This window comes from Pipistrellus kuhlii, unplaced genomic scaffold (genome assembly GCF_014108245.1).
Source record: "Pipistrellus kuhlii isolate mPipKuh1 unplaced genomic scaffold, mPipKuh1.p scaffold_m20_p_30, whole genome shotgun sequence".
Classification (NCBI taxonomy): Eukaryota; Metazoa; Chordata; class Mammalia; order Chiroptera; family Vespertilionidae; genus Pipistrellus; species Pipistrellus kuhlii.
This window is the reverse complement of record NW_023425530.1, coordinates 4,517,163-4,544,230: the sequence shown is the minus strand read 5'-3', so window position 1 is coordinate 4,544,230 and position 27,068 is coordinate 4,517,163. Positions and strand designations below refer to the sequence as shown.

The 27,068-nt window shown below is 48.6% G+C and overlaps 1 protein-coding gene across 11 annotated transcripts in view; it reads left to right on the top strand.

The window, feature by feature from the left end:
* Positions 1-27,068, top strand: part of DNMT1 (DNA methyltransferase 1) — a 42,257-nt gene that overhangs the window by 13,440 nt on the left and 1,749 nt on the right. For 4 of the 11 annotated variants that reach the window (XM_045589193.1, XM_045589197.1, XM_045589201.1 and 1 more), the window contains 29 exons: positions 413-479; positions 2,028-2,065; positions 2,503-2,569; positions 5,336-5,370; positions 5,711-5,756; positions 5,852-5,932; positions 6,008-6,117; positions 9,176-9,294; positions 9,584-9,676; positions 10,146-10,297; positions 10,455-10,642; positions 10,747-10,927; positions 12,629-12,726; positions 12,924-13,071; positions 14,581-14,696; positions 14,889-15,093; positions 15,168-15,301; positions 16,808-16,981; positions 17,912-18,133; positions 19,974-20,166; positions 21,448-21,532; positions 21,693-21,821; positions 21,970-22,252; positions 22,736-22,877; positions 24,023-24,189; positions 24,534-24,711; positions 25,779-25,974; positions 26,301-26,464; positions 26,671-26,787. In XM_045589193.1, the coding sequence (XP_045445149.1) occupies positions 413-479; positions 2,028-2,065; positions 2,503-2,569; positions 5,336-5,370; positions 5,711-5,756; positions 5,852-5,932; positions 6,008-6,117; positions 9,176-9,294; positions 9,584-9,676; positions 10,146-10,297; positions 10,455-10,642; positions 10,747-10,927; positions 12,629-12,726; positions 12,924-13,071; positions 14,581-14,696; positions 14,889-15,093; positions 15,168-15,301; positions 16,808-16,981; positions 17,912-18,133; positions 19,974-20,166; positions 21,448-21,532; positions 21,693-21,821; positions 21,970-22,252; positions 22,736-22,877; positions 24,023-24,189; positions 24,534-24,711; positions 25,779-25,974; positions 26,301-26,464; positions 26,671-26,787 (3,928 nt within the window). The remainder of the gene's footprint in view (positions 1-412; positions 480-2,027; positions 2,066-2,502; positions 2,570-5,335; positions 5,371-5,710; positions 5,757-5,851; positions 5,933-6,007; positions 6,118-9,175; positions 9,295-9,583; positions 9,677-10,145; positions 10,298-10,454; positions 10,643-10,746; positions 10,928-12,628; positions 12,727-12,923; positions 13,072-14,580; positions 14,697-14,888; positions 15,094-15,167; positions 15,302-16,807; positions 16,982-17,911; positions 18,134-19,973; positions 20,167-21,447; positions 21,533-21,692; positions 21,822-21,969; positions 22,253-22,735; positions 22,878-24,022; positions 24,190-24,533; positions 24,712-25,778; positions 25,975-26,300; positions 26,465-26,670; positions 26,788-27,068) is intronic. The other 7 variants (XM_045589194.1, XM_045589203.1, XM_045589196.1 and 4 more) reach the window with 6 other exon arrangements.

The following is a 27,068-nucleotide window of genomic DNA, read 5'->3' as shown; positions in this document are numbered from 1 at the left end:
AATTGTAATGTAAATATCTGTGTTTTCTGATGGTCTTAGGCTCTACAGCAGTGGTTCTCAACCTGTGGGTCTCGACCGCTAGCAGGGTCACCTAGGACCATCGGAAAACACAGATATTTACATTACGATTCATAACAGTAGCAAAATTACAGTTACGAAATAGCAACAAAAATAATTTTATGGTTGGGGGTCACCACAACAGGAGAAACTGTATTAAAGGGTCGCGGCGTTAGAAGGGTTGAGAACCACTGCTTTAGAGCCAAGTGACGCGTGACTCTCTTTTGGACGGGGACAATGTTTCCCAGATGTATTCTGAATATTTTGCTTTTTCTTAGGGAGTCATTGGTTTGTTGTTTGCAAGCTGGCAATTAGTTTTTCTGAGCTAATAGTCGGCATATATTTGTTTAACCAGCAGAGCTGCCAAACGGAAACCTGAAAAAGAATCACAAGATTCTGATGGAAAAGATGAGGATGAAAAGGTAAGGCCTTGCTTTTTCACTGTTACCACATTTTATACACCCATTGGCTGGAATGTGAAAGTGGCTTTTTAAAGGTTGCTTTTTTGTGTGCCCTGACTAGTGTGGCTCAGGTAGTTGAGCATGGTCCCATGCACCAAAAGGTCATCAGTTCTATTCCTGGTCAGGGCACATGCCTGGGTTGCAGGTAGCTAGATCTCTCCCTCTCCCCCCACCCCTCCCTCTCTAACATCAATGAAAACAAAATTTTTTAAAAATTGCTTTTTTGTTATGGAAATATTCAAACATACCAAAAAGTAGGCAGAATAGGGTCGGAGATTCTCATTCTTGTAATCCTTCAGCAGTTATTGTCTCGTGACCAAATGTGTTTTAGCCAACCCTCACTCATTCTCATTACCCTCTCTTCACTGGATGATGAACAAATCCCAGATATATTATTAAAATATTTACAGAACTGTCCTGGCTGGTTTGGGCTCAGTGAATAGTGTATGTTGGCCTGAGGACTAAAGGGTCCCAGGTTCGATTCTGGTCAAAGGCGCATGCCCGGGTTGCAGGCTTGATTCCCAATAGGCATGCAGGAGGCAGCCAGTCAGTGATTCTCTGTCATCATTGATGTTTCTATTTCTCCCTCTCGTTCTCTGAAATGAATAAAAATATATTTTAAAAAATATTTACAGAACTGCTTATAAAAGGAAAGGACTCTTTGTTGTTAATCCTCCCCCAAGTATATTTTTCCATTGATTTTTGGGGGAGGGAGGGGAAGAGAGAGAGAAAAATCAATGTCAGAGATACACATCCATTGATTGCCTCCTGCATGCATCCCTACCAGGGCCAGGACCAAGGTTTGATTCTTTGACTGGAATTGAACCCAGGACCCTGCAGTCCTCGGCTAATGCTCTATCCACTGAGCGAAACCAGCTATGGCCCTCTCTGTCGTTTTTTGTTTGTTTGTTTGTTGGTTTGTTTTTAATATTTCTTGATATCAGAGGAAGGGAAAGGGGGAGAGAGATAGAAACATCAATGATGAGAGAGAATCATTGATCAGCTGCCTCCTGCACATCCCCCCATCAAAGATCGAGCCCACAGCCTAACCATGTGCCCCAACCGGGAATCGCACTGTGTCTTCCTGGTTCATAGGTCAATGCTCAACCACTGAGCCATGCCGGCCAGGCCCCTCTATTTTTATGAATAAAGCTTTACTGGAACACGGTCATGCCTTTTCATTTACACATTGTCTCTGGTTGCTTTTGTGCTACAGAAGCAGAGTTGAATGGTTGTGGCACAGACCATGTGGATTGCAAATCTGAAATGTTGTTTTAGGCCTTTTTCAGAAATAGTTTGCCAACTCCTAATCAACTCTTGGTTGTAGAGTGTAGGGAGCTGAGTTAAAAATTTGAAGCTTCATCTCTACCTCATAGATCTGCCCAGATTCTTCTGTTACCTAGTTCCACAATACTGCAGTCACTAGCTGATACTTCAGGTTGGGTTTAGGTCTTTCTCAGAGGCTAATTTCCCCCTCTTTATCTCTCCATCCCTGCTTCTCCCTCTCAGGATGAAAAGAGGCAGCGCAGAAGTCAATCCAGAGACCTGTAAGTAGTTAAAATGCTTGCACCGCTGTACTGTGCTGTGTGTACTTTTAATTGTTAAAGTAACTGTTCCAGAGACCCGTGACTATGTAGAGAGGATTACAGGGAGTTGCTGATGCTATTGGGAGACTGGATGAGGGGCAGGGTTGGATAAGAAACCAAACTGGGCTCTTACTTCCTACCTTCTGCATGTCCGTGGCACTCCTGTCTGCACGTGTATCCCTTAGCTTCCAGCACCGCTCATCGGCCCTTCCACATCTGAGGGGTCATACAGAGCTTCGGAAAGCCTTGTTGCAGGATTACCGAGTTAGCAATGTGCCTTTAGAGCCACCATGAAAATTTTGCTTTTTCTTAGGGAGGCGTTGGTTTGTTGTTTGATGCAAGCTGGCAATATGGTTAGTCTTTCTGAGCTAATAGTCGGCATATATTTGTTTAACCAGCAGAGCTGCCAAACGGAAACCTGAAAAAGAATCACAAGATTCTGATGGAAAAGATGAGGATGAAAAGGTAAGGCCTTGCTTTTTCACTGTTACCACATTTTATACACCCATTGGCTGGAAATATTAAAGCAGCTTTTAAAAGTTCTTTTTTGTGCCTTGACTAGTGTGGCTCAGTTGGTTGAGCAGTCCCATGCCCCAGAAGGTCATCAGTTCTATTCCTGGTCAGGGGGCATAGGAGGCAGCTACTCAGTGTTTCTCTCACACATGGATGTTTCTTCCTTCCTCTCTCTCTCTCTCGCTCTCTCTCTCTCTCCTCTCTTTCTCTCTCTCTCAAATCAATGAAAACAAAATTTAAAAAAAAATTTTTTTTTTGTTATGGAAATATTCAAACATACCAAAAAGTAGGTAGAATAGGGTAGGAAACACTCACATTCTCAACCTTCAACAAATATCATCTTGTGACCAAATATGTTTTATCCAACAAATCCCAGATATATTATTAAAATATTTACAGAACTTATAAAAAGAAAACTTTTTTGTTGTTTTGTTAATCCTCCTCCCCGGATATTTTTCCATTGATTTTATTTATTTATTTGTTTGTTTGTTTGTTTTGAGTGGAAGGGAAGTGGGGGCGGGCCGTTGGGACGGAGAGAAACATTGATCACTTGCCTCCCACATGTACTCCAACCAGGGATGGGGACTGAGTCTGCAACCCTGGTATGTGCCCTTGACCAGAATTGAACCCAGGACTCTTCAGGCCACTAGCTGACACTCTATCCACTGAGCCTAACCCACTAGAGTGGAAAGAACTCTTTTTAAACTTTGGCACAATCTCATCATCATAACACAATAATATTGAGGTATAGTCTGTTCAAACCTCCCTGCTAGTCTCCATGTGTTTTTTGTGGATTAAAACACACACACACACACACACACACACACACACGCGTGCGCGCGTGCGCGTGTGGGTGTGTATAAATTTTTATTGTGTGTATAAATTTTTATTTCAGAGTGAGAAGAGAGAATCATGGATGATGAGAGAGAATCATTGGTCAGCTGCCTCTTGCAGGCACCCTACTGGGATTAAGCCCACAACTTGGACATGTGCCCTGACTGAATCGAACCCTGAACTCTTGGTTCCTGGGTCAGTGCTCAGCCACTGAGGCACACAGCTGGGCTCCATTTTTTATTTATTTAATTTATTGATTAAGGTATCACATATTTGTCCTCATCCCCCCATTCCAATCCCCCACCCCTCCCCATTCATGCCCCCATCCCTCCTATTGTCCTTGACCACTGGTTAGGCTCATATGTATGCACACAAGTCCTTTGGTTGATCTCTCCCCTTTATCCCCACCCTTCCTCTGAGGTCCAACAGTCTGACCCATGGCTTCACCCATTGCCTCTGGGTCTGTTCTTGTTTCCATTTTGTTTTTACAGTTTATTTAAATCAGAACACAAAGTCTGTACAGTATATCTGGTTGATACTTGTCTCACCAGAGTTTGATCTCTCTCCTTTTACTTGTCATATATGGAAGGAACCTGTTTATCTGTAGTTTCTGGGTTCTGGATTTAGCCCCTTGCACTCCTCTTGCATTTAACATTTCCTCTAACCCTGCAGACTGATAAGTCCAGAGGCTTGACCAAAGCTTGACCAGATGCAGGGCTTTTGTTGTTGTCCAGAGGACTTACATCACACCAAATGGCAGTTTCTCTTTATGGTGTTAAGATTGATCACTGGGCTCAGATGCTGTGTGCCTGATCCATTTATTATAGAGTCCCCCTCAGTTTTTCACCTGTTTTTAACAGTCATTGCTTAACCCCATTATTTCACCAGGAGTTGGAAAGTGGTGATAGTCTTAATCCCCTCATTCCTTCATTTTTGCAAAATAATTCTAGAAATACGTTTCCCCTTGTATTCATCTGCTCCGGCTGCCATAACTAAACACCACAACCTGGTTGGTGTAAACAAGACATTTTCTTCCGTTCTGGAGATGGAAGTCTAAGATCAAAATGCTGGCAGAGTTAGTGTCTGGGGAAGCCTTGATCTCTGGCTTGCTCACAGTCACCTTCTCACTGGGCCCTCATGTGGCCTTTCCCTGTGTGAGCACAGAGGGAGAGTGAGCTCTGGTGTCTCTTCCCCTTATAAGGACACCATTCCTATTGGATTAGTACCTCAGCACCATACGGCTTCATTTAACTTAGTCACTTTCTTAAAAGCCCCGTCTCCAAATAGTCACATTTGGGATTAGGGTCTCCATATATGAATTGAGGGTACAATTCAGTCCATAGCACCCCCTCTTCAGTTATTTTGAGTTACCACTTGTATAGGAAGCTAAAGGGTGTGTGTGTGTGTGTGTGTTTGTGTGTGTGTGTGTTAATTGGTCTCTTAAGTCTTTAAGGAAGTCTTTGGTTATAAGGATTTTGATAAGTCTACACACTGGAGATGGCTCTGGTCTCTCTGGTTCTTTGCCTTCTTCCCTACCTCTGACTAGATTTTTTTAAAAATGTTTTTATTGATTTTTTAGATAGAGAGGAAGGGAGAGTGAGAGAGACTGAGTGGGGGAGAGAGAGAGAGAGAGAAACGTCAATGGGCTGCCTCTTGCACACCCCCGCTGCAGATAAAGCCTACAGCCAGGGCATGTGCCCTGACCAGGAATTGAACCGGTAACCTCTTGGTACATGTGATGATGCTCAATTGCTCAACCCACTGAGCAACACCAGCCAGACTTGACTAGGTTTTGTCACAACCACATATGTAAAATTCTTAACTCTGAAGCATTATGCAGATGTAAAAATACTTTCTTAGTCTTCACTCTGATTTCCCATTTAGGAGGAGAAGAGACGGAGATCAACATCCAAAGAACCGTAAGACCTTAGTTTTGTCTTTATACATAGCAGATAATCATATTAAAATAATTGTTCTAGAAAGGAAAAGAGGTTGTAGTGACTGGCCAGGCTAGCCTTAGCTTTAAATCACATAGGTTGGGTCTGTGAGCAGAGAACCAAGACGTTCCAATACTTCCCAGTAAAGCAGGTCCCCTTCGTGTGGTAAAGAGACACTTGTGACCTAGCCCCTTGCCCCTTAGGCAGCCTGGTAATCATCTGTGTCAGGTGGTTTAGGTATGACTTTGACAGTGGATTCTAATAGTTTCTCTTTTCAGTCATTTCAGAACTTACCTTGTGTTTTGTTTTGTTTTCCCTCCAGTGATGAGAAAAAAGTAGCTCAAACCAAAACAATACTGTCTCCCAAGGTAAGCATGCATCTGGGGATAAAACCGTTAATACAACACTAATGGGGTTGCTTAGGGCTGGCTCTCTGAGCCCCATTTGTGTCATGCCCCCACAGAACCAGCTTCAAAAGTGCCTTCAGTGTGGACAGTATCTGGATGACCCTGAACTAAAGTATGAACATCATCCCCCTAACGCAGTAAGTTCCAGCTCTATCTTCAGCTTTTTCTTTCCTGTCTCTTATGCCTCTGCTTAATGGTCCAATGTCTCTCAGGTGGATGAGGTACCGATGTTGACAAATGAAAGACTGTCCATCTTCGATGCCAATGAATCTGGCTTTGAGAGTTATGAATATTTCCCCCAAAACAGACTGACATGCTTCAGGTACTGATATGCTTCTTCATTGTGACAGGGCACTTCCCTAAAGATGCCTAAGTTCTTAATATCTCTAGCACCGCACCTGCAACATTTCCAATGTTGCTAACACTGGATGGATAAAAGCCACAAAGCCCTGGTGGAAGTATAGTAGATATTTGCTGGGGGCTGGTTTTTTTGTTTTGTTTTGTGTGTTTTTTGTGTGTTTTTTTTGCGTGGGGGTTTATACTTGTCAAGTATTCAGTTTGTATATATTCTGGAGGTCATTTCATTCAAATGAGGACCAACTTTGTACTAGGTACTGCACTAGGTGTTATGAATATAGCACTTCAGATCCCTGCTTTTACAGAGGCAGAACAGAAGTTATGCCTGTCAGGTAGGTAGGATGATAACACAAGTAAAAAGCATGGTAGCAGAGAGGGTAGGAGAAAGAAGTTGTGTTTAGGTGGTAGAGAGCCGTGGCCAGTGTGGTTCAATTGATGGAGCATCCTGGGTACCAGAAGGCTGCAGATTCGATTCCCAGTCAGGGCACATACTTGGGTTGCCAGTTGGATCCTCAATCGGAATGCGTTCAGGAGGCAACTGGTCAATTTTCTCTCTCCTTTCTCTCTAAAAAATAAAGAATGGTGGGGAAATGACTTCAGCAAGACTCAGTGGCATAAGAGAACAGGCCAAGGGGATAACTAGCGAAAGACATCTCAGGAGGAGGGAATAGCAGGTACAAAGGCTCAGAGGTGGACATTGGTTGGCAATGGAAGATTCAAGTGATGAGGCTGGTGGGGCTCGGGGGAGGCCAAGGTGTGGAGTGAGAGTTAGCGGGTGTAGCAGGGAGTCAGGGAGAGGGCTAGATCATACAGCGCTTTGCAGGCTATGCTATTGACTCCAGGATTTTCTGATGTTCCATGGTGTGTGGACTATATCTTTGGCAAGGCTCAAACAAACCCTTGAGTGAACAGAATCCCCATGCTTTTCACCACCTTTCAATTTAGTCAGCTCCCTCTTGCTGAAGGTGCAGCTGCTTTGTGCAGAACAGAGGCTTCACTTTGTTCCTTCGTGGTAAGGGCTTGGCTGCAGGACCAGCTCATGTCTCTTTCAGGCCTTGGCACATGCTGCTTCTCTTCCTGAAGAAGTATCACAGGGGCAAGTGGATCACCTCAGTAATACCTGTTGTTAGCCGCAGGTGGACATCAGTTCTGGGCAGCCCTTTCTGACACCCTGGCCCCATAGCGGGTCGAGGGGTTCCTATGCCCTGGGACAAGACCCCAGTGTTCCTTCTGTGGCACTTCTCACACTCCTGTGGTGGATTGGTTGTATGCCCCTCTCCCAATACAATCAGGATTCTGACCCATTTTGGGATGCTGTTTATCTACCGGTGACCTCCTGGGCCTGGCCCAAACCTCTGCCTAATGACACAACCAAATATGCTGTGTTGACGTAGCTGGCATTCCTGTAGGATTGTGCTTCCTGTAGCATTGCTCAGGCCAGAGGCTGGAAGAGGACTAGAAGCGGAAGCCATGGTGTGCTGTAGATTCATTCCTGTGTGGTTGGAGGGTAGCAGTAAAGACAAATTCCCAGGAGAAATGTGCCTTTTAGCATCAGTCCGTCAAAGCCAGACTGAGTTATTAAGGGACTTTGCTTACCTTTAGTACTTGGGCTGAACGTGTGGGTGGAAACAAGTCAGGTGAGGTTCATCCTGTAAACCAGTGGGTCCTGCCCCCACCTAGAACTTAGAGCTCCTTTGACGTCACATCTACTGATACAGCCCAGTTGGCTGGGCGGTGAATCCTTGTTTTCTGTGGGTTTGCAATATGTGCCTTCCCTTGATATGTGTCCATCTTTCCCACCGGACTTCAAGTCTCAAGAACAGGGCTGCCTGGCACATAGCAGAGGAGCTCACCTCAAGGTGTTCATTTCTCTTTTTAAAAAGGTTTTGTGAGATTTTAAGATGAGGGTTTCTGGCTTCCAGGCCCTTACACTATGGGAGCGGTGGGAGATGGTCCAGGAGACTGTACAGGACCCATGTGGACCAGCTGGGACTCGGGGATAGCGTGGCATCTCCAGTGTAGGAGCATAGTCCCTGAGACCAGCATGAGCAGGTCCCTAAGCAGAACCCCTGATTGATCCTGCTTAAGGAGGAACTTTCTTCCAACTGTCAAGGAGTGTCTCCGGAAGGTGGGACCATGGATGCCCTTAAACCTGAGCTTTACCCCTAGACAGAGGCAGAAGCCTTTCACATATCCCTGATGTACCTCACTTTTTATGACATTACACAATATGCTTTATTTTATTAAATTTTTTATTGAGACAAAACTCCTGTAACACAAAACTAACATATAAGAAATATTTTCAGAGGTAAATCCATAGAAACGGAAAGAAATCTGTGGTTGGTGGGCGTGGAGAGGGATTAGGGAGTGACTGCTTACTGGGTATGAGGTTTTATTTTGTTCAGTGAAAATGGTTTGGAGCTAGATAGAGGTGGTCGCACAACTATGAGTAGAATGTGTTTAAGAGTGATGTTTGTTAGCATCATGCCAAGCGTGGGTGCAGTGAGTTGCTCTGAGATTTCTTATCATTCACTGTCTCATTGATCTCTTGGTGTTGCCTTTGCAGATACCTGTACTTTTTTATTTTTTAATATGTTTTTATTGATATTAAAATATGTTTGGAGACGGAGAGAGAGAAACATCAATGAGAGAGAATCATTGATTGGCTGCCTCCTGCACACACACACCCACTACCACCCCCTCTACCCCCCACACTGGGGATCGAGCCAGCAACCCGGGTATGTGCCCTGACAGGAATCCAACCATGATCTGGTTCATAGGTTGACGCTCAACCACTGAGCCACACTGGCCAGGCTACTTGTACTCTCGATGCACCGGTGGGAGGATCAGGTAGAAGCTGTTTGGGTCAGAGAACACTGTACTCATCTAGAGATCTGGCCACAAGAAAGATAAGAGTCTAGGAATTGCAGGTAGTCACTGTCACCTTGTGTCTGAACTTGACTCGGTGCTGCAGTTTGCCTTCACTGGTCAGCTGGCTAACACACTCTTTGTTGCCCATCTAGTGTGTACTGTAAACGTGGTCATCTGTGCCCCATTGACACTGGTCTCATTGAGAAGGATGTTAAGCTCTACTTTTCTGGTTCAGCAAAACCGATATATGATGATGACCCGTCTCCTGAGGGTAAGTGGAACGTCCCTGCTTATGTTTGGGACAGATATTTTAAAAACAAACAACTCGCCTACAAAGCACTGTTCAGCTGGAATTCCTGCCTCTTAAAGTCAGGGATCATGGTCTCTGAACAGCTATAAGGAAATGCTCTCTGCCTGATGAGGACTGCCTGCCTCGGCTGATAAGGGATGTCAGCTCAGCTGGGCACTTTGAGTGCCCCTGGGGCCTGTGAGATTTTTATAGGAATCATAGCTCTGAGTCCATTTCCTTTCAAGAAACTGTCCTCATTTCCATCTCTTAGGCGGTGTTAATGGCAAAAACCTTGGCCCCATCACTGAATGGTGGATCACTGGCTTTGACGGAGGTGAAAAGGCTCTCATTGGCTTCAGCACCTGTAAGTATGTGGCTAACGGTGGACTGTTCTGGGTTATGAAAGGAGACTTTGCTTCCGTCCTCCCAGGGGCTTGGTTGGGCTTTTGGATGTCTCAACAAGCTCACGTGAACACCACTAACCATGTGGTAATCAAGTGGGGTTCTGGGATGGCCTCTCATGTTAATTACAACCGGCCTTGGAATCAACCCTCTAGTTATATGAGTGGGTCATATTCTTGCAACTCAAACCCAGACAAAATTTCAAAAGCCAGAGATGAGCAAAGTGGAAACTCCTCAGCCAGTTCTCCAATCGGCTCAAATAGGCCACTTCTGAATGCACTCATAATTCTGATTGCACTTGACATTTGTGACATTAGCTATGGAATGACTTAGACTCCTCCTAAGCTTCATAGACTCATCTCTGCTCTTCAGCCACCATAGCTGCCATCAGGTTCAAACTGCTTTCTAACAACACCTTCTGCTCACTGCAGCCTATGCGGAATACATTCTCATGGAGCCCAGCCCAGACTACTCACCCATGTTCAGCTTAATGCAGGAGAAGATCTACATAAGTAAGATAGTCGTTGAGTTCCTGCAGAGCAACCGTGACGCGACCTATGAAGACCTGATCAATAAGATTGAGGTACGGGGTTAGGTAATTTGTAATCTGGGGCTCACCCCTAATTATATGCAATGTATAGATCTTGCTGGAAAACGCATGTCTAGAATTAGCAGGAACTTTTTTAGTTCGATTAGAATGGGTTTGCTTAAGCCTGAGAAACTTCTGTTATTTTTTAAAGACCACAGTTCCTCCTTCGGTGCTCAACTTGAATCGGTTCACTGAGGATTCTCTCCTGCGACATGCTCAGTTTGTGGTGGAACAAGTGGAGAGTTACGACGCGGCTGGGGACAGTGATGAACTGCCCATCTTCCTGACCCCCTGCATGAGGGACTTGATCAAGCTGGTGGGGGTCACCCTAGGAAGAAGGTAAGGCGCAGCAGGAATAGAATTGAAGACCTGATTGCAGAGAAGGCAGAGTGTCCCATGCCCTCTTCCCCAATCCACTAACATGATGGGAACCTTTCTCCCAGAAATGAAAAACGTCGAGCCATCAGTCACTCCACCAAGGAGAAGGACAAAGGCCCCACGAAAGCTACCACCACCAAACTGGTCTACCAGATCTTCGACACTTTCTTCGCAGAACAAATCGAAAAAGATGACAGAGAAGACAAGGAGAATGCCTTCAAACGCCGACGGTGTGGCGTCTGCGAGGTATCCTCATCTGGGCTGGGCTCGCCATGTAATCTGAGCAGCTCGCTTCCTCTTTCTGGCCTGAGATGCTGACAGTTCAAATGGGACCCCTAGGACATACGCTGGGAGGAAGTGGGTGATCTGGGAAAATTGCATGCCTTGGAGAACAAATAGGTTGACAGATAGCTGTTGAAATCCGTGTGCTCAGATGTTTGCTGTTAATGCCCCTCTCACTAACTCAGGAGCCTATCCCACTGGGTGGTGTTTGCTTTGCCTACATCTCATTGTGTGTGAAGGTCCCAGTGTGAGGGCAGAGAGAGTGACTTCCTCCGAGGGGAGGACATCCTCCCAGGAGCCTGCCTTGTCTTATTCCATAACTTTCCCAGAAAAGTGGGGGATCTGTCAACTTAAATTAGAGATTTGAGGCTTTAAAAGACTTCTTTGCCCAGCCAGTGTGGCTCAGTGGTTGAGATCGACCTATGAACCAGGAGGTCACTGTTCGATTCCTGGTCAGGGCACACGTCGAAGTTGTAGGCTCGATCCCCATTGTGCGGTGTGCAGGATGTTTTCTCATCAGTGATGTTTCTGTCCGTCTGTCTCTCTCTCTTTCTCTCCCCACCCCCCTCTAAAGTCAATTAAAAAGAAACACACACATACACACACCTCTACCTCTTTCTGTGAATTTTAAATATTTGAATCCCCCTAATCTTCTATGACCCAGATGTATTTTGGTATCTGTTATTTGACTTATTTTGGATGAAAACTTGGATGCAAAAATATAGCAGCTGCCTTTAGAACCGCCCTGTGTTCACACTGTCCACTGGATTCAGAGCTTTTTTTTTTTTCTTTAGTGACAGCCCTTAACAGGAATTTGCACATTCTTACCATTCATGTGTTGGTTTTACTTTTTTCATCTAGCATATGTATCAAGCCTTAAAAATATTTGTTTAAATATACATAACTGGTATTTTTGTAGTCATGTTATGTGTTCATGTAGGTAGATCTAGTTAATTCATTTTGACTATTTCATCATGCTGCTTTATATGACAGTCCCAACTTGCCCCTCAACAGTGTGCAACTTTTGATTTTATAACTTTTGATATTATGATATAGCAGCATCCTTGAACGAGACTTCCGTGTCTACCCCTATTTCTTTTAAAATTTTTTATTAATCCTCGCCTAAGGATATATTGTATATTCCCATTGATTTTATTTATTTATTTATGGAAAAATGGAAGGGACGGGAAAGGCAGAGAGAGGGAAACATTGATGTGAGAGATGCACATTGATTAGTTGCCTCCTGTACACATCCCAAAGGGGGCGCGGGATTGAGCCTACAACCGAGGTATGTGCCCTTGACCTGAATCAAACCCAAGACTCTCCAGTCTGCAGGCTGACACTCTAACCACTGAGCACACTAGCTAGGGCTGCCCCTATTTTGAAGTAGAATTGCTGGGTATGGGTTCTATACTTTGATAGAGAAAACTGCTCTCCAAGAGGTGCTACCAACTTAAACCTGTGAGCAGAACCAGTTTCAACACCAACATACCCCACTTAACCTTTGCTAATCTGGGGGGTGTGACTGGTAGGTACCTTGTTCTTAACTCCCTCAGCTCCCTTATCTCAAAATGAGGCTAACTCTAAAAGTTCTAACATGGTAACCAGGTTTTTAATGAATTACAAATTGTTACTAATGGTCATTTGACTTTTTAAATCTTTCAGGTTTGTCAGCAGCCCGACTGTGGAACGTGTAAAGCCTGTAAGGATATGGTTAAGTTCGGTGGCAGCGGCCGGAGCAAACAAGCCTGCCTAAAGCGGAGGTAGGCTTTGAGCATGCTGGTCTGGTAGCTGAGGGCTGTGCGCTGGGGGGGGGGGGGAACTGTGTTGAAATGTGCAGAACAGGCAGCAGTGCTTCACCTCCCTTTGCCCCTGGGCCTGGCCTGTTATCTGACCCAAACAGCCCTAGGCAGTCTTACTTAAGAAAGGGACCTTATTTAATAATCAAGAGAGTTTGTAGGTGTCCCAATATGGCCATGAAGGAGGCAGATGACGACGAAGAAGAGGATGACGATATCCCAGAGATGCCGTCACCCAAAAAAATGCATCAGGGAAAGAAAAAGAAACAGAACAAGGACCGGATCTCTTGGATTGGAGAAGCTGTTAAGGTAATCCTGCAGCAGGTTCTCTGCCTTCTTAACGCCACCCTCCTGAGAAGCAAGCTGTTTCCTGGTGTCTCGCCACCAGGCCTCTAAGCAGCCTGAATCCTGCTCGCTTGCCTCATGGGAGGGAAAGGCCATGGTCCAGGTCCATGGCCACACACAAGAAGTGTTTTTATTTGTCTGCCCAAAGACTTGGTTTCCTTAAAGTTCCAAAATGGGTAATTGACACAGTTTAGGGGTGTCAGACTGCTTCCCCTTCAAAGCTCATTTTGAAGATTGTCAACGTCTCTTGCCTGGGAGTGGGTGTCTTTCAGCACCAGCAAATCCCTTACTGGTCATTCCGTGGTTATCTCCCCATTTAAGGCTCAGTTCCTTTACCAAAGTTAGAGAGTGAGTGTCCTTTGCACTGCTTTCTCCATGTTTATAAGAGAAAGACACAAGTCGGTTCATTCAGCGAGCGTGAGGCCTCCCTCCGCCGGGTGCTGCTTCAGGCCTGGGTGTGACTCAGCCCTGCCCTGTGGTGGTGATGCTTCAGGACAGGACAGACACATGCCCGCTGGGCTGGTAGAGAGGAGGAAGGGGCCTGGGCCCCGAGGCTTTCCTAAGGAGGCGACAGCTGAGCTGGGACCCAGGAGGTGGGAGAGGAACCATCTAGGAAGTTGTGGGGAAGAACCAGGGCAGAGGCCCTGAGGTGGGAATCGGCTCTCCTTGTGGGAGAAGAGGAATAATAAGCCCTGTGTGGCCGAAAGGAATCAGGGATGGGATGTAGCTTTAAGACCACAGTGAAGCCGAAACCGGTTTGGCTCAGTGGATAGTGTCGGCCTGCGGACTGAAAGGTCCCGGGTTCGATTCCGGTCAAGGGCATGTACCTTGGTTGCGGGCACGTTCCCAGTAAGGGGTGTGCAAGAGGCAGCTGATCGATGTTTCTCTCTCATCGATGTTTCTAACTCTCTATCCCTTTCTCTTTCTCTCTATAAAAAAAATCAATAAAATATTTTTTTAATGTATTTTTATTGGTTTTTCACAGAAAGGAAGAGAGAGGGATAGAGAGTTAGAAACATCGATGAGAGATAATCACCGATCAGCTGCCTCTTGCACTCCCCCTATTGGGGATATGCCCGCAACCAAGGTACATGCCCTTGACCGGAATCGAACTCGGGACCTTTCAGTCCGCAGACCGACACTCTATCCACTGAGCCAAACCAGTCCTGGCTCAGTAAAATATATTAAAAAAAAAAAAAAAAAAAAGACCACAGTGAATAGTTGGGACTGGTGCTATTCACATGGAATATTGGGCTCTGATTTGCTGCTGACTAGCCAGGGCGCAGCTGAGAGTAGATAGACAGTAGGCGTGCTTCCAGCGTAGGGAGGGGGATGTTCCCTAAAGGAGCCAGGGCAGTAGCCATGCCTTCTTAATGAAATCATTTTGGATTTTGCCTTTATGTTAACAAGAACTCCATGCTTAGCATGGACTTTTAAACCCATCTCCACCTGAAATAAGCTCTTTGTTTTCAGACTGATGGCAAGAAGACTTACTATCAGAAGGTGTGCATCGACTCAGAAACCCTGAAAGTGGGGGACTGTGTCTCTGTTATTCCAGATGACTCTTCAAAACCACTGTACTTAGCAAGGTTCGTATATTTCTCTTCGCTTGACTTCAGCACACACTTTCTCTTGAACAGGTAGGAAACGCCTATTGGCAAGAATAGCAACAGCAGATCTTTGCTTGAGACTGAAACAAACAAGCAAAAAAATTTCCCACGTAAACTCAAAGATCAGCCGGTGAAATTAGAACTTCCTTCCCTTCTTTCTTCTGACACCAGGGTCACGGCGTTGTGGGAGGACAGCAGCCAGGGACCGATGTTTCATGCCCACTGGTTCTGTGCCGGCACAGACACGGTCCTGGGGGCCACATCGGACCCCCTGGAGCTGTTTCTGGTAGACGAGTGTGAAGACATGCAGCTGTCGTACATTCACAGCAAGGTGACGGTCGTCTATAAAGCTCCATCGGAAAACTGGGCCATGGAGGTGAGTACTAGCGTCCCTCGTGTGCCCTCTCTCACTGTGGGGTCATGCCTGACACAGCGTCCTTGTCCCCAAAGGGAGGCATGGATCCCGAGACCCTGATGGAGGAGGACAACGGGAAGACCTATTTCTACCAGCTGTGGTACGATCAAGACTATGCAAGATTTGAGTCCCCTCCAAAAACCGAACCAACTGAGGACAACAAGTACAAGTGAGTGCCAGCACTGGGCCTGGTATCCTCACCTTCTTGGCGAGGACACCATGCTTCTGTGTGAACCACTCTAGTTTTTCACATGTTTCCATCTGCTGGGTTTGCTTCCTGGAGCGCTGATTGTTTTTCTTGTTAACCCAAGACCAATCTGGCTTTGAAAAATTTTTTTTAAATCCTCACCCAAGGATTTTTTAAAAGTCACTTTTAGAGAAGAAGGGAGGGAGAGAAGCATCGATTGGTTACCTCCTAAAGGTGCTCTACTGAGGGGTGGAACCCACCACCTAGGTAGGTGCCCTGACCAGGAACCTGCAGCCTGTTTGGTGTGGGGGATGATGCTCCAACCAACTGAGCCACCGGTCAGGGCCCAGCCTGGCTTTGTTGCAGTGTCTTTAAGGGTATGGCTGGCCTGGGCATGGAGCTACCTTCGTAAGAAGCTCTCTTGTCCAGGAGCAGGATTTATATGTTTTTTTATAATATATTTTATTTATTTATTTTTTTTTTACAGAGAGGAAGGGAGAAGGATAGAGAGTTAGGAACATCGATGAAAGAGAAACATCGATCAGTATCAGCCTTTTTGCATGTTCTTGCATGTTCTTCAGTGTCTATACCACAAATTTCATGTATCTTTTTCTTAGGTATCTTCTAAGTGAGATCTTTGACTTCATTTTATTCTAACTGGTGGGTAACTGCTTTTAGGGAGTCTGCCTTTTTTTTTTTTTTTTTTTTTTTTTAAGTCCTCACTCAAGGATGTTTTTTCCATTGATTCTAGAGAGTGGAAGGGAGGGAAGATGCGGGGAGAGAAAACATTGACTTGGAGAGAGAGATATCAATTGGTTACCTCCGGTCCATGCCCCGACTGAGGCTGGGGAACCTGCAACCGAGGCACATGCCCCTTCCAGGAATCCAACTGTGGCCCTTCAGTCCGAGAGCCAGTGCTCTAACCTCAGAGAAAACTGGCCTGGGCCTGATCTCCATGTTAAAGGCAGTCTCCAACTCTCCTTTAAGCAAAAATATTGAACTTTACCAAATACCTCTTCAGCCTTATAGAGAGAGAGGCCCGATGCACAAAATTTGTGCAGGGGCTCCGTCCCCACCGCCGTGGCTTCGTCTGGAAGGGCGTCCGGAAGGACGTCGAGTCCAATTAGCATATTACGCTTTTATTACTGTAGATTATTATAGACCGCATGAGGCTGCTCTGATATTTCGAGTTCCTAACTGAACCACTCTGTATTCCCGCTCCTGGTTTATTTTTTACCCTATTCCAAATTCTGTTTAATGTCTTAGGGCTTTTAGAGCAAATACTCAAAAGTGGGATGGACTTGATGTCTTCTTGTGTTGTATACATCCCTGGACTTTGGTCCCAAATAAGTGCTTTCAAAGTGTGAACATAAAGTACAGGAAAGCCGTTCCTTCAGGCATCTGCAGATGTTTTCACTTGGACACCGGAATCTCTGGGTTAAGCCAGCAGCTCTGTTGCCTTTTCCTTTTTGTCCTTGGCTCCTTCAGATTCTGTGCCAGCTGTGCCCATCTGGTTGAAATGAAGCAGAAGGAAATTCCCAGGGTCCTGGAGCTGCTGGAGGACCTAGAGGACCGGGTTTTCTACAGCTCAGCCTCCAAGGATGGCATCCAGTACCGAGTGGGTGACGGCGTGTACCTTCTCCCCGAGGCCTTCACATTCAAGTGAGTGCCCCCTTTGCCCAGTTCAAGGCCCAGCCCCCTGGGCCACTACAGAGTTGCTTTGGAATATCCCCACTCTGCACCCCTTGTACCAACTGTTGCCTTAGCCATTGTCACTGGTCAGTCATGCTGAGCTACCTACTTTTTTTTTTTTTTTTTTAATCAATCTTTATTGTTCATATTGTTACAAAGGTTCCTCATTTCTTCCCCCCTCCACCAGGCCCCCACCCCACCCTCCGCCCCCTCCCCATCCCCCATTGTCCTCATCCATAGGTGCAGTTTATTTTCAATCTCTTCCTCCCTCCCTTTCCCCGATAGTAAATCCCTTTTCAGATAGTAAATCAGTTACTTAGCATTTTCTCATATCAATAATACCACCACATGCCCAATGATACATTTCACACAAAAAACATTTCCAAATAGGTCAACCAGCCTCATCCAGGCCCCACCCAAGGCACTCACAGATCAACACAGATCAACACCCCAGCCCTATACTAACTCAACACATCCAGATATAAGCCTTCATCACTTGATTCAGCAGACCCTCAAGTTCCCACAAAAGTTTCCAGCCATGTCTGAGAGGCAGCCGTGGGGCAGGGGCAGGCGAGGAGCGAGCTGTTCCGGGCCTGGCTGCTCCGGGCCTGGCCTCTGTTGCTCTGGTCCGTTCCACAACCAGCTGCTCTGGGTCTGGTCACCGCCGCCCCGACCTAGTTGCTCTGGACCTGGCTGCTGCTGCTCCGGGCCTGGCCGCACCCGACCCGGCTGCTCTGGGCCCAGCTGCTCCCAGCCTGGCAGCTGCTGCTCTGGGCCTGGCCGCTCCCAGCCTGGCAGCTGCTGCTCTGGGCCTGGCCGCTCCCAGCCTGGCAGCTGCTATGAGCTACCTACTTTTTAAGGCTTAATGTTCAGTTATGTGTAATGTTTGCTGTTCTGCAGCATTAAGCTGTCCAGTCCTATGAAACGCCCACGGAAGGAGCCTGTGAATGAAGAACTGTATCCAGAACACTACCGGAAATACTCTGACTACATCAAAGGCAGCAACCTGGATGCCCCCGAGCCATACCGAATCGGCCGCATCAAAGAGATCTTCTGTGTCAAGAAGAACAATGGCAAGCCCAATGAGACAGACATCAAGATCAGACTGAACAAGTTCTACAGGTCAGTGGTATCCTCCGCTCTCCCTGGAGACAGCAGACTCTTCCAGAAAGTTCTGCCTGAAATGGATTGTAATGTAGTACACAGTGATGTTTGAAGAGTTAGGTAGAGCACTAGCCTGTTTGTCTCAGTGGTTATAGAGTGCCGGCCCTTGGACTAAAGGGTCCCTGTTTGATTCCAGCCTAGGGCACCAGCAAGTACCTTGGTTGCAGGTTCGATCCCTTGCCCCAATTGGGGCGCTTATGGAGGCAACCAATCAGTGTGTCTCTTGCATCAATGTTTATCTCTGTCTCTCCCCTTCCTCTACTCTCTAAAACTCAACGGAAAAAATATCCTTGGATGATATAAAAAAAAAAAAGTTATGGAAAGGTAGTCTGTTTCTCCAAGTGTTTCTGATGATCTGATGAGTGCTGACAGCGATTCAAATTATATTTCATACCCTTGTTTTTAGACTTTATTTTAAAGCTGCTGAATTCTCTCCAAAGAAATCCTTAAGCCCCAATTCAGAATGTGACAAAGGCAGAGGAAGAATGTCCTGCGCTCTGCCTGAGGCCCCCAGAGAACCTGCAGTTCTACTTACGGTCATTCCACCCTCTCTCCGAGTCCCTCCCAGCTGTGTGCTGTTCCAAGGTTTTGACTGCACCGAGTCTCTTTCTGGGACCCTAGTAATTTATAGTAGTCAGGAGTTAACCTGAAACTAAGACATACAGATGTTAGAACATTGCTTCATTTCTTGACTAATGTGTATCAAAGACTTTCTGGCCAAAACCGGTTTGGCTCAGTGGTAGAGCTTCGGTCTGCGGACTGAAAGGTCCCGGGTTCGATTCTGGGCAAGGGCATGTACCTTGGTTGCGGGCACATCCCCGGTAGGGGGTGGGCAAGAGGCAACTGGTTGATGTTTCTCTCTCATCATCGATGTTTCTAGCTCTCTATCTCTCTCCCTTCCTCTCTGTAAAAAAATCAATAAAATATATTAAAAAAAAAAAAAAAAGACTTTCTGAAGGCCTTGTAATAATCACTTGTAATGGGAAAGAAAGGAGAAGTCTGGATTTGTAGGTGAGAAAAAGAAGCTCTAGAAATGCTTAGTAGGAGGCAGGCAGTCACAGCCTTTTTTTTTTTTTTTTTTTTTTTTTTTTGAGAGAGAGAGAGAGAGAGAGAGAAACATGGATGTGAGAGCAGAACCTCGCCCCCTACCAGGGATTGAGCTCACAATCCAGGCATGTGCCCTGACTGGGAATCGAACCAGAAAACTTGTTGCACATGATGATACCCAACCAACAGCTGGCCGGGGTGCAGCTATAGTCTTGACCCAGGGCCATTCTGTTTGGGTTGCAGTGGAGAAACGAAGAACAAGCAAATGATTCAACCAACCGAACCCCCTTAAGGTTTAATGTTTAGTTATTCATAATGGTTTGCTGTGGAGAAGCTTACAACTGTCCAGTTCAATGAAATGCCATGTTTGTTGCAAAGAATTCCACTGTCATAGTGTCTCGTGCCAACTAAGGATAGTTATCAAGCTGACCTGATTGGGGGTCATGGTCTTCCCCCGTGGATTCTTGGAGCATCCCGGGAATGTGCTGCCATTTAACTCATTGTCAGTCACAGCAACAGAGAATTGCCGCCCGGCTAGTGTGGCTCACAGGAGGTCACCAGTTGATTCCTGGCTGGGCACATACCCAGGCTATGGGTTTGATCCCCAGTAGGGAGTGTGCAGGAGGCAGTTTTGATCAATGTTTCTCTCTCAATAATGTTTCTCTCCCTTTCCCTTCCTCTCTATGAAATCAACAACAACAAAAAATGCTTTTTTTTTAAAGAATTGCTAACAAAGACTCTTTGCTTACAGGCCAGAGAACACACACAAATCCACTCCAGCAAGTTACCATACAGACATCAACCTGCTCTACTGGAGCGACGAGGAGGCCGTGGTGGACTTCAGTGACGTGCAGGGCCGCTGCACCGTGGAGTACGGGGAGGACCTGCCGGGGTGCGTGCAGGACTTCTCAGCTGGCGGCCCGGACCGCTTCTATTTCCTGGAGGTACTGCTCTGGGCTTACGGGAGGGAGGGCGCTTGGGTCACATCCACTGCCGCTGAGAAAGCGGTTTAATTATACATTTAAGTCTGAAACTTAACTTTTGGCTTTTTTGCTTTTCATTTATTTTCTTTCTTTTTAAAAAAATATATTTTATTCATTTTGTACAGAGAGGAAATGAGAGAGATAGAGAGCTAGAAACATCGATGAGAGAGAGTCATTGATCAGCTGCCTCTTGCACACCCCCTACTGGGGATATGCCTGCAACTAAGGTACATGCCCTTGACCAGAATCGAACCCGGGTCCCTTCAGTCCCCAAGCCGACGCTCTATCCATGGAGCCAAACCAGTCTCGGCTCTTTTTTTTTATTTTAATAAGCCTTTATTTGAGCCAAATTGATAGCAATTGCTGGGAAGCAAAGATCTCAAATGCTTCTACATTTGGCTTTTGAAAAAGTACAATGAACCCTGGCTGGTGTGGTTTAGTTGGTTGGGTGTTCCATGCACTAAAAGATCTCTGGTTCAATTCCCAGTCAGGGCACATGCCCCATGCCCTGGCTTCAGGCTCAATCCTGTTGGGGGTTGTGCAGGAGGCAGCCGATCAATGTTTCACTCTCATGTTGATGTTTCTCTTCTCTCTCCCTTTCCCTTCCTCTCTCTAAAAATCAATTTAAGGAAATACAAAAAGTACAATGATAAGAAGAGTGATATTTGAGTGTCCTAATGGCAACTAAAATTTCCTTGAAGGCCTCTTCCACCTTGGCTTAGTGCCTTAATGTGTGAGTTAGGGACAGGGGCCCTTTTCCCCGGGAGACAGCCCTGCCCTCCGTCCCGTCAGCTGTGTCTGTGTCCAGACTGGGACCACACGCCGGGCAGCTGGCCCTTGTTATTGAGAGAAGATCCAGGAGTTTGTCAACCAAGCTAATCACTTTTTAAGTGTCTGAGCATGGCCTTTTGTGTTGGCACACTTAAAATGACACGTGTCTGTTTCCCAGGTTCCAGCGTAGATATAGATAGCCTCGTTAGACTAGTCTTTTGGTATAACACTTGCTTATTTTTAGAATGAGTAGTCCAGGCACTTAAAAGAGCAGGATTCTCAATGTCAGCCACAGAATATTTGTATTAATACAGTTGATTTTCATGTAGTAAAATCAAAGTACTCTTATTAGTGGCTCATTGTTTATGGCCACATTCAGGGAGAAATTAAGTAGATATTTTTCAAACTAACTTGTTAGAGAGCTGACCAATGTGTTTCTCTGCCAGACTGTTGTGATTCTTCCCTTCCCAGGCCTATAATGCCAAGAGCAAAAGCTTTGAAGATCCTCCCAACCATGCCCGGAGCCCTGGAAACAAAGGGAAAGGGAAGGGGAAAGGTATGTTGTCATTGCATAGGGTTCTTTTCAAGTCCATCTTTTATAACTCGGGGTATTTATGGTCCGTACAGAACAGCCTCTGATGTTACCTCATTCTGTGTTAAAAACTCAGTGAGGCCGTCTCTGACACAGTAAGGTATTTGTGGTTTATGTCCTCCAGGGAAAGGCAGGCCAAAATCTCAGAAAAGTGAGCCAAAGGAACCCAAGGCGGACATTCAGCTGCCCAAACTGCGGACCCTGGATGTGTTCTCTGGCTGTGGAGGGTTATCGGAAGGATTCCACCAAGCAGGTAAAGGCCAGGAGGTCTTTCTCTGGAACCAGTACAACCAGACGGGGCACATTCTGCCTGGAAGGGCTTTCTGGCTCTGGTCACCTTTCTGACTCAAGAGCCTCATTCCAGGGAGGTCAGAGCCCATCTTTGTCCCTTTATCTGCCAGGCATCGCACAAACACTGTGGGCCATTGAAATGTGGGACCCTGCGGCCCAGGCGTTCCGGCTGAACAACCCCGGGTCCACGGTGTTCACGGAGGACTGCAACGTCCTGCTGAAGCTGGTCATGGCTGGAGAGGTGACCAACTCCCTGGGCCAGAAGCTGCCTCAGAAGGGAGACGTGGAGATGCTGTGCGGCGGGCCGCCCTGCCAGGGCTTCAGCGGCATGAACCGCTTCAATTCCCGGACCTACTCCAAGTTCAAGAACTCTCTGGTGGTCTCTTTCCTCAGGTAAATGCAGCAGATTCTAGTCCCTGTTGCACAGGTAACTAGACAGCCAACCCTGGGGCTGCGGTGCCAGCTGACCGGTAACTGCTGTAGCCTTGCAGCTGCTGAAGGCCATGTGCCAAGGTGAAGCATTCCGCGGGTCAGAGACCTTAAGACACATGTGTCAAACACAAGGCCCGCGGGCCAAATCCATCCCGCCAGGCCTTGCAATGTGGCCCGCACCGCGCTGTCATCACTGCACTCCGCTGCGTTTCCATCACAATGACAGTTTATGACTGTTCAGTAAACCATTCGGCCTGCAATTTAGGCTGGATTTTAGATTTTGGCCCCTTCTCTGATTGAGTTCGACACCCCTACCTTAAGAGTTGGGGGTTTCCGTCTCTTAACGGCCGAACATTGACCTTTTGGGAATGGCTTTTGGCCGAGCAGGTCCTTTTTTTATCTTGATCCAAATGGTGACTCTGCTGTCTCACCTGCCTTCTACAGCTACTGTGACTACTACCGGCCACGGTACTTCCTCCTGGAGAACGTCAGGAACTTCGTGTCCTTCAAGCGCTCCATGGTCCTAAAGCTCACCCTCCGCTGCCTGGTCCGCATGGGCTATCAGTGCACCTTCGGCGTGCTGCAGGTGGGCTTCGGGGAACGGGGCAGAGGTGGGGGGGGTGAATGAGGGGGGGTGAATGTGGGTGGGGAGGAGGGTCAGCAGTCCCTGGCTGCAGCAAACTGTCTCCAGCTGAAAATAGGCTCAAACGGTCAGGCCTTAGACTCTAAGGCTTAGAGGGTAGCCTGTGGGGCTGGCGAGGACAGGGAGATGGCTGCTGAGGCCTGCACCCACCACTGTGAAGCCCGCAGTTCGCAGGTCTGAAAGCCCAGCCAGTGTCCCGGCAGGTCCGCCCTTCGGGTCTTCTGGAGAGCTGCTTCCCTGTGTAACTGAGCAGGGACCGCATGCGAGGGGCTCCTGGCGGCTTTGTTGGCAGCCCTTTCCCCCATCGGGCACGTGGTGGGCGAGTCTGATACTCGAGGCAGCAGTTAGGCTCCATGGAGGGAGGGGTGAGGCCAGGCTGGCAGAACCACACCAGGCCAAGCTGGTCCAGGGTAAAACCGTGTTTCCTTTGGGTGAGCACGTGTGCATACAAACTAGAGAGGAAAAGGGGCTACTAGTGGCAGGGATAGCGATTTGGGGTGACCCGTAAGGAGTAGGCCTTATCTGAAAGCAGCCACTCTGTATCCATTCATTCACTGTTGGCTTAATAACACTGAGGTGGTGTCAGAAAGGGAGGAAGGTTGGCTGGAAACCATGAGCGAGGGAGTGCCAGGGCCGCACCGCTGACCCTTGTTCAGCCTCGGGGTCTCCAGGCTCATGGTCAAGCCTGCTTGGCCGCCGTGTTCTCTGTCCCCGCACCCGTGGGCTGGCTGGGCTCTGCGGTCTCTTCTCCGCAAGTGCCGAGACCGTGGGGCGGCTTACCGTGCTCTGTGAGGAGCTGGCTGGACCCCAGCAGGGTTCCCTTCCATCTCCAGTGGCCACCACATGGACTCAGGTTCTTCCATCTAGTCTCACTTTTGTTTTTTGTTTTTTTTTTTCTTTTTGGGCCAAAATTGATTTTGGAGAGAGAGAAATATTGGTCTATTGTCCACTTTTTAACGCATCCATTGGTTGATTCTCTATGTGCCCTGACGGGGATTGAACCCACAACCTTGGTGTATCGGGATGACGCTCTTGGTTCAGCCAGTCGAGGTGCCCGTTGACCCTGTGTGTGGCTCTCCTGTGCGCAGGCTGGCCAGTACGGCGTGGCCCAGACACGGAGGCGAGCCATTATCCTGGCGGCGGCCCCTGGGGAGAAGCTCCCCCTGTTCCCAGAGCCGCTGCACGTGTTCGCGCCCCGGGCCTGCCAGCTGAGCGTCGTGGTGGACGACAAGAAGTTTGTCAGCAACGTAACGAGGTAGGAGCCCCGCTCCCTGCTGTGTCAGTGTTTGTGAGCGTTACCCGGAAAAGCTTGCCATCGGCACTCTGCCACTGCCAGTCTCAAGTTCTGGTCTCCATGTAAGCGCCTCGTGCAGAGCAGTGGCTAGATGCCTTGCTGCAGTCATTAGCAAAACCCGAATGTAGTGTCTCCTTCCCAGACAGTCTCAGAAGAATGCTGTTTGTGTGACCTCGGGCAGCCCTTTGACCTCTGAGCTGGGTTGTCCTCGCTAGAGAGGGCAGTGCCAACAGTCAGGAGATGGCAGTTGTGATTTGATGGACGGCGGCAACACGTGTCCCCAGAAGTGCCATGCTCTGTTGCAGGCTGAGCTCCTGTCCATTCCGAACCATCACCGTGCGGGACACCATGTCTGACCTCCCTGAGATCCGGAACGGGGCTTCAGCACTGGAGATCTCCTACAACGGGGAGCCCCAGTCCTGGTTCCAGAGGCAGCTCCGCGGCTCGCAGTACCAGCCTATCCTCAGGGACCACATCTGTAAGGTAACATCGCCCCCCAGAGGGCCCTCCTTCCAGCTGCCTCACAGGACCTGGCCTGTGGGGAGCCCAGCCAAGGCTTGGGTGGGAAGCAGGATCTGACCCCAGCCCCTCCAGCTTCTCTGCTCCTGGCTCCTAACCCAAATCACTGTCCTCTTTAGAGAGGAAGGGAGAGAGAGAATAGTTCTCATCATTGATGTTTCTTTTAACACCTGCCTCCTGCACTTCCCACACTCCCCGGACTGAGCTCACAACCCAGGCATATGGCCTGACCTGGAATCAAGCCATATCCATAGGTCAGTGCTCAACCACAGAGCACACAGGCCAAGCCCAAATCACACCATCTTGCCCCCAGCCTCACTTTCTCATGTCTCTTCTTGCCCCAACCCCCATGCCCCAACAGCAGCATCTATATATATAAAAGCTAATGTGCAAAGTGTCCCCTCGGGAGATCCGAATGGGAGAACAGGGGTTTAATTGCTCACTATGATTTGCGCTGACCACCAGGGGGCAGTGTGAAACATGACAGGTGACTAGCAATTGGGAGGGTGCTGAGGGAGTGAGAGGAGTGGGGGGTGATGGGTCCTAGTCGCTGGCCAGGCCTAGGGACCCTGTCCGTGCCCAGACTTTATGCACCTGGCTTCTAGTGTAGTCATATAAAGCAACAGTCAGAGCTCTTGCTCTTCCTGGGATAGGCCCAGAATGTCACTGCCCTCCTCTGACTGGCCTCTCTCCCCATTCTATTCTCTGCATGTTGTCCCAAATGCGCCAAACCTGGCCTTTTCATGCCCTCGATGCTGGCTCCTCCTAATACTGCAGGGCTCAGCTCGGGCACCCTCCCCCCCACTTTCCTAAGCTGTTCCTCACCTGTTCCCCCCACATTCTGCACCCCTGCTCTGTCTCCTGGCACATGTATAATCCCTCAGCTGTTCGTTCAGGTACCCCAAATGGGATATAGGCCCTTGGGGGTTCCTGGTTATGGGGGAGCTCCCAGTGCCTAGAGCAGTGGTGCCCAGGCCACTGCAGAGGCTCCCTGAGCTGAGTAACAGCTGGGCCTTGCCACACTCTTCTAGGACATGAGCGCGCTGGTGGCCGCCCGCATGCGGCATGTCCCTCTGGCACCGGGCTCAGACTGGCGCGACCTGCCCAACATTGAGGTGCGGCTCTCGGATGGCACCATGACCCGGAAGCTGCGGTACACCTACCACGACAGGAAGAACGGCTGCAGCAGCACCGGGGCCCTCCGAGGGGTCTGCTCCTGTGCGAGCGGTGAGACCCCTGTGTGTGCCTGACGTGGCTTCCCCGAGGGTCCGGGAAGCCAGCCCCTTCAGGTCCTGGTTCCCCCCGGCAGCCAGCCAGCCAGCGCGGTGAAGGAGCACTGTCACCTGGGGTCGCCCAGTAGGAGACACTGGATGCTGCTGCTCACTCACCCAGGGGCCCTGGGTAGGGCACCTATGCCAGGCTTGGGCACCCACACTGTGACGGCTGTGCCCAGGGAACGGGGACTGTCAGCTGCTCTGTCCCTGGGGTACGTACTTCCGGGCCTTTCCCTTGTTCTGGAACCTTGGCCTCATTGCAGCCCTCTCTCGCCACAGGCAAACTCTGCGACTCCACGGCCAGGCAGTTCAACACCCTCATCCCCTGGTGCCTCCCCCACACCGGGAACAGGCACAACCACTGGGCCGGCCTCTACGGGCGGCTCGAGTGGGATGGCTTCTTCAGCACAACTGTCACCAACCCCGAGCCCATGGGCAAGCAGGTAGGACGGAGCGCCGGGGTCAGGCCTGGGAAGGGGACAGCGGGTGGGAGTGGCCGGTGCGGAGTCGGCACCCCTCCCCTCCCGCCTTGGTGCTGATGAGACCCGCTCCTGGCTGAGGCCTAACGCTGGACGTCTCCACGGCGTACTTCCCCGCCTGCCCGCATGGCAGGTCTTGTGCCCCTGCTCACCACGCCTCTCGCCCCCAGGGCCGTGTGCTTCACCCTGAGCAGCACCGCGTTGTGAGCGTGCGGGAGTGTGCTCGCTCCCAGGGCTTCCCGGACACCTACCGGCTGTTTGGCAACATCCTGGACAAGCACCGGCAGGTCAGTGGAGTGGCCTTGAGGAGGGCAGACAGGAGGAGGCCCTCTTCCACCGCCCCCTGCACCAGGCACAGCTCACACGGGGCCGCTGTTTGGCCTCAGCAGGCCCAGCGGGGGCACCACCAGGGCAGAGTCCCTGTCTCTGGGCCCAGTGCTCACGGGCTAAGCATGTTGGTTGCTGCTCTGAGGGAGATTTACCCCAAAAGGAACATTTCAGCACAGTGAACTTGAGAGGCGGCTCAGACTAAATGTCTGGTGGTGAAAAGTCACTATTGTTTGTGGCC